Source organism: Gavialis gangeticus, unplaced genomic scaffold, assembly GCF_001723915.1.
Source record: "Gavialis gangeticus isolate Ggan-Ray unplaced genomic scaffold, GavGan_comp1, whole genome shotgun sequence".
Taxonomy (NCBI): domain Eukaryota; kingdom Metazoa; phylum Chordata; order Crocodylia; family Gavialidae; genus Gavialis; species Gavialis gangeticus.
Genome location: NW_017729022.1, coordinates 153,933,867 through 153,940,832, shown reverse-complemented (window position 1 = coordinate 153,940,832; position 6,966 = coordinate 153,933,867). Strand labels below are relative to the sequence as shown.

At 39.9% G+C, this 6,966-nt stretch overlaps 1 protein-coding gene across 4 annotated transcripts in view; it reads left to right on the top strand.

The window, feature by feature from the left end:
- The window catches only part of PLEKHH2 (pleckstrin homology, MyTH4 and FERM domain containing H2), a 127,779-nt gene that overhangs the window by 42,537 nt on the left and 78,276 nt on the right, over positions 1-6,966 (top strand). For 3 of the 4 annotated variants that reach the window (XM_019516366.1, XM_019516364.1, XM_019516367.1), the window contains 2 exons: positions 4,434-4,496; positions 6,358-6,507. In XM_019516366.1, coding sequence (XP_019371911.1) covers positions 4,434-4,496; positions 6,358-6,507 — 213 coding nt within the window. The remainder of the gene's footprint in view (positions 1-4,433; positions 4,497-6,357; positions 6,508-6,966) is intronic. The other variant, XM_019516365.1, reaches the window with a different exon arrangement.

The following is a 6,966-nucleotide window of genomic DNA, read 5'->3' as shown; positions in this document are numbered from 1 at the left end:
TCATCATAAGGCCTATTCTCTTGCCCTCTGATCATGCACGTGGCTCTCCTCTGGACTCTCTCTCAAGCTTCTCAACATCCTTCTTGAATTGTGGAGCCCAAAACTGGATGCAGTACTCCAGCTGCGGCCTCATCAAAGCTGAGTACAGTGGGAGGAGTTGCTTGAGAAGCATCTATGGATGCAAGCCAGAATTTTGCTCACTTTACCAGCTGTGACATCACATTGGTGGCTCATGTTCATTTTGTGGTCGATCATGACCCCCAAATCCCTTTCCGCCATGGTGCTAGCAAGCGTAGGTAGCACTGCTAAGCCTATAAGCATGATGCGGGTTTTTCCTCCCTGGGTGGAGTACCTTGCATTTTTCCGTATTGAATATCATCAGGTTTTTATCTGTCCATTTTCTGAGCCTGTCAAGGTTGGCCTGGATCACCAGGCTATCCTCAGGTGTGGACGCTTTACCCCAAAGTTTGGTGTCATCAGCAAACTTGGCCAGTCCACTTCTGACACCAATGTCCACATTGTTAATAAAGATGTTAAAGAGTACAGGTCCAAGGACCGAGCCTTGGGGGACACAACTGGTCACAAAGCACCATAATGATTCGCTTCTATTGACTGCTACTCTCTGGGTCCGGCCTTGGAGTCAATTCCGCAGCCATCAGACTATGCTGTAGCTGAGGCTGCAGTTGGCCAGTTTTTCCATGAGGAGATCATGGGACGCCAGATCAAAGGCTTTTCTAAAGTCCAGATATATGATGCCAATCTCTTCTCCCTTGTCCAGGTTGTATGTCTCCTGGTCATAGAAGGAGATGAGATTGGTCAGGCAAGACCTACCCACAACAAACCCATGCTGGCTGTTCCTCAGGATGTTGCTATCAGCCTGTTTATCGAGAATGGTCTCTTTGATAATTTTTTCCAAGATCTTCCATGGGATAGAGGTCAGGCTGATAGGCCTGTAGTTCCCCAGATCTACTTTCCTCCCTTTCTTGAAGACAGGCACCACAGTGGCCTTCTTCCAACCTTCAGGCAGTTCACCTGAGTGCCACAAGTTTTCAAATATCCTTGCCAGTGGCTAAGCAATGATGCCTGGCAGCTCCTTAAGTACCCTGGGGTGCAAACTGTCTGGACCAGCTGACTTGAAGGTGTTCAGCCACTCAAGGTGTTCCTTTACATGGTCTACAGCGATGTAGGGCCTCACCCTGGCTGTCCTGCATCATGTTAAGCAGGGCAGTCCCTTTGAGCTGGTGAAAAAACAACGCAAAATACCCATTAAGCAGGTTGGTTTTTTCCTGGGGGTCGGCTGTCAGTTGTCTTATTTGGTTTAGCAGGGGTCCAATGTTACCCTTGCTTTTCTTTTGACTCCCCACATATCTAAAAAAGGACATTTTTATTGTCCTTGATACATGTAGCCAGTTGGAGTTTGGTTGCAGCCTTGGCTTTCCTGGTTTGCTCCCTACGGGTCTGGATGAGTGCAGAATACTCGTTTGTGGTGATTCCTGTTTTCCATCCTTGCTTGATAGGTCTCTTTTTTTAGAAGCTGGAGGTGCATGAGTTCCCTGCAGATCTAAGGGGTTGTGCCCTTTTGCTACCTTTCCTCCAAGATGGGATGGACATCACTTACGCTTTCAGGATCACTCCCTTGAGGAACAACCACTCATCTTGAACTCCTCTCCCTGTCAAGTTGTGGTCCCTTAGGGCCTTGACAACAAGCCTTCTGAGCTTATCAAAGCCAGCTTTCCTAAAGTCGAGGACTTCTGCATTGCTGACTGACTTGCCAGCTTTGCGGTGGATAGTGAAAGTGATCAGCTTGTGATCATCATCTCCTAGCTTCCCTTTGATTCTTGGGTTGCTGACTTGATCATCCTCCTTTGCCAGTACCAGGTCGAGCAGCCTACATGACATTCAGTAGGCATTTTGGTATGATCTTTCTATTAAAGTTTAGTTTAAAGCTTAAAGTGGAACCTCTCACTGATTGGCTATGTAATAAGATTGCAAAACACTGACACTCGTATTCACATATAGCCACAAGTTATAGTAGCTGTTGGTATCAATGGATGGTTTGCCACTCATCTACAATGAAGTCATACAGTAAACGTTTGAAAGCTGTTTCTGTCATAATACCATAGAATATTAATTAGAGATGTATTCTGCATTATTACAAATATACAATGATGTGTGGCTTTGCTGTACATTGGTTTAGTGCCACAGTAGAATTTTAGTTTATGTTTTATGTTCACAGATACTGTAACTTTAAATCCTTAATTCACACCACAGATTGACTAAAATGTATATGCTAAATATTAACTCTGTTAAAACAAGAGTTATACATTAAGTCCGTATTCAAAAGAGAGCCTAAACTCAAAACTATTAAAAGCTCAAAGATGAAAAACTCTTAAGTAAACTGAACAAATAATACGCAAATGAGAGAGAACACAATTAATTCCTTAAGTCTTTATCCAGATTGTTAATGCATGAATATATGAAACCACCACTGCCTTTATTATGTCCCTTCAAGAGAGTTCTTAGAGGGGCATGGTCATGTTTGTACTGTGCCATGTTTATAGTACCTTGAGGGGTGATATGATAGAGGTCTATAAAATCACGAAGGTTGTGGACAAAGTGGATAGGTAATTGTTTTTCACCAAGTCCCAGAATACTAAAACTAGGGAGCACCCACTGAAGTTAGTAGGAGACAGGTTTAAAACGAACAAGAGGAAGTACTTTTATGCAGTGCATAGTTTACTTGTGGAATTCATTATAACAGGAGGTTGTAGAGGCAGAGACATGTCCTCTGGCTCCTCTAAACCAATGATGATGTATCACTCCTGCCACTGTCAGAAACAAGATACTGGATTAGGTGGATCATTGGTCTGGCACTTATTTTTATGTACTTATGTCAGATTACATGGTATTTTGTAGATGTTTTGGTCTCTATTAAAGTGAGGAGGTTTTCAGAGGTTAGTAACAGCTTTTTCTATATTAGTTAATTTTTCCTTTCCCATTTCTTTCCCTTTGACAGAATTATGACTGTGTGTTCTTGTCTGGCTGAAGTACTTGAAGAACACAAGACTGTTGTATGTTCATTGACAAAAACAAAGAATCTGGAAAATGAAAGAATAGCATATCAACAAGACAGAAAGATGTGGATTATTTTAAAACAAAGAAAGTCAATTATAGGGAGAAGAGATACTTTTTTCATTTACACTGTATCTGATTAATTTCTAGTTAGAATTCTGAGTTCAGTGTTATCTTAATATGAAATATTTGTTTTCTGTTAGGTCCTGTCCCCAACAGACCTGACATCTACCCTAGATCATGTTTCTTCAGACTTTAGGGACAATAATTTAATATTTCCTGAAAACAAAGATACCTAAACCATGTTGTAAAATATTCAGTTCTATAAGTACTCCCTATCATATTTTTAAATTTGATCCTCACAAAAAAATCCGCCTTCCTGTACTGTTGAGGAAAACCCTGCTTAGAAAACTCTTAACAACAGCATAATTCCATCATGGCTATTGCTAGCATAACTTCTATCACAGTAGGAGCAAAGTCTGGTATATAAATAAATTAAAATACAATGTGCTTTCTTTAATAGCCTGCATTGGCTATTAGCAAGATTTTCTTATGGTATTTGAGTACAGTATTATAGTTAATCACAGGGATCTGTATAGTGTCCATGCTGCTTTCATCATCACATAAAGAAGAACCCTTGAGTATTGCACATAGTCCTTTCCAAACAGTGAGTTTGTCAACTTTACTAGGAATGCAGGGCCAGATTCTGGCAAGTTTCTGCAAGGTGCTAAGTACCCTGGAGGCTTATTAGCTTGAGTAGAAGTTGAGAAGGCTAAACTCTTTGTGGGACTGAGCTTCAGGTACCCAAAAGGTGACCTGGGGAACTGTGAGATCCTTTGATGGGAGTTGTACCTGGTCCCTGTGAGAAGAGATCAGCACTGGCTCTTCCACCCACCAGACAACCTATGCCTGCCTCCATGTCCAAGCACCATTCCCCATAGCCTCTCCCATCAACTCTGGGGAAAATGGGAGGAGAGGAAGGATGAGTAGAGCTGAAAAGCACTGCCCTCAGTAGCCCCTATACCAGATTTTCCCATGCTTCAAATAGCTTGCTGTGCTGGGTGTGGGGGATCAGATGTGGGGTCACATATTTTCAGCTGCCTCATTCCCCTCCCCTGCTCCTCCCATACTGCTGGAGCTGGTGGAAGGGGACATAGGAAACGGTGGCTTTTGTCACTAGCATTCAAGTCCTCAGAGAAGCAGCAGCAGGACCCATGCTCACATCTTCAGGTACAGGGTGGCCATATTAGATTTTTCTCTTGTTCAGAATCGTATATGAAAATATCTTGCATCAGGGAGCTTTTGGTGCCACTGTATAGAAAAACTAAGCATTTGATTATGTGGGTTTTTTTAATCTATAGATGCAGCAGCTTGAGAGACAAGTTATAGATGCTGATCGTCAAGCAGAGAGAGCTTTTCAGCAGGTACTTCTAAGCTACAAAAGTGTGTCTGCTAGTTATAACTTGAAAGCACATTGAAGTGATGTTATCAAAGGAGACTGAGGAAAATTGCTAAATTCTTTAAATATTAAAAGGCAGGAGCTCTTAGTTTCTTGTTAAATGTATAAACCTCTCTTCCTATAGTTGTTTCTTAATGCATTTGGCAGTTTGGCTGCATATTCAGTTATGGAGTATGGTACAGTTATACCTATCAAAACAAATCTTTACATAAGTATATATGATGCACTTTTTTGTTACACGGTATTTTTGATAAATGATGTACATATGAAACAAATATGGAAGCAAGGGAGAGAGGAAACAGTCCCATGGTTCTGAAAACTATAAAAATATAAAATCAGCTGTTCGTGCTTTACTATTTATCATAGCAGCTTATTATCAAGCATGAGCACTTTCTCTGAACGGGAACAGTCTCCAGTGTTCATTCTTTTCTTAAAGTTGTCATAATTCATGGGTTGGTTTGGTCCATAAACATTAAACAGGGATGTTTTGTGGATCTCACATTAGAAATGTTCAGTTGCTAAACCAATGTCTAATGAAAATACACTCTTAACAAACATGCATACATACATATATGTGCATCAAAATGAAAATAAATGACTAGTCATATGTAGTGTAACAGTAAGCTATAACATTACTTTATATGGAATTCACCCACTAATTATATGGAATGCACCTATTAATGTATATCTCTCTTCAAAAAATACTAGGATCCCAGTCCAACCAAGTGAGGTCACAGGCTAGTGTTCAGAATAGTTTCACAGGAAGTAGAATATGTGTCTAGTTTATGAATCCTAGTAGCTTTGGGCAGGATTTGTACATTAATATGTACCTCTCATTCAAAATGTGCAACTCTCTTCCTTGAGCACTAAGTAAATGCTGAAATGCCTAAGAATTCACTTGTGGGACTGCTGAATTGCACATAAGAGAAAAGATATATAAATTCCAACCAAGAAGTGACTAGCAAGTGTAAATCTCTTTTTTAAATCTGGGCCGTAGTCCATATGTTTTAAAGAGCATATTGTAGATTTCTAAGCAAATAATCCTGTAATTTAGGCCAAAAAAATCTACTTGCTCTGGTTATGGTTCAGGAAAGCATTTTTATTTGGGTTATTTACTAAAGCACATTCTTAACCTTAAGCACTTAAGTGCTTTCTTGAATTGGATTATAGCATGTGCTAGAATGCTATCCTAATTCAGGATATCATAATTTAGTTCAGAATACGTGACTATATATTTGGAATTGTTAGAGCATAATTTTAATAAAATAATCCCAAATCTTGTTTCATAGATTTCATAGCCATTAGGGCTGGAAGGGACCTCGAAGATCAAGTGCAGCTCCCTGCCCCAGGGGCAGGAAGTCAGCTAGGGTCAAAGGATCCCAGCAAGATAAGCATCCATGCGTTTCTTGAATGAGTCCAGAATAGGTGCCTGCACCACTTATATATATGTTATATACTTCTTATATATGCTGTGTTATACAAGGCTTTCAAAAAGACTTCAGACATGTATTTATTACTCTGTTATCATACATGTGGGAAAGGAAAGTGTTCCTATAGTCATCATGTTCCATCCATTTTGCCATCTCTACTGTGGATTCAAAGGACAGATCCAATATCAGAAAACACCACCCCAGTTTAACATTGTCCTTCTAGTGCTATTGATAAAAGATACTAAATTTCATTAACAAAGTACAAATAGTATATGTTTTCAGTTAATTACAGAACTTTTCAGGACAGTGTTCAGCTTTAAATGAATGATAAGTTTTTATTATCGATTTATGATTAAATTATTAGACTTTTTTACTGTGTTCTGTTTCTTCTAATAGGTGCAGGTTATGGAAGAAAAACTAAAAGCAGCTAATATTCAAACCAGTGAATCAGAGATCAGATTGTATAAGAGGTGTCAAGATCTGGAAACTTTGGTACAAGAGAAAGATGACATTATACAAAACCTGGAGCAGCAACTTGAAGAACAGGTTAAGAATAATTCAGTTACCAAAAGATGAAATATGAACACACTCTTAATTGTGAAATAGCCAAATAAAAAATGAGGAGAAAAATATTTTAAATTCTTTGCTTTTGTCTGGTAAAAGTATTGTTGATATGTAGCATATGAAGAACATGTACAAAGTTAGAAATCAGACTTGAGAAGGAAAGTCAGGTGACTGTCACATAGGAAGTGGAGCTAAGAAGGAACTGTCCATTGGGGATTTTTTTTAGAGGTGCATCAATACATCGGTCCAATATCAGATCCGTACTGATATAAAGAAAACTGGCTGTATCAAATATTGACCCGATTAAATGTCCACACTGTGCACAGCACTCAGCAAGGAACAGAGCCGGCTGTTTGGAGATCTGCCTCCAGCTGGTAAGTCCCCATGGTGAGGGAGGGGGCAGGGGCTGGGGCAGGGGCTGCCCAGGCAGGGCGAGGTGCA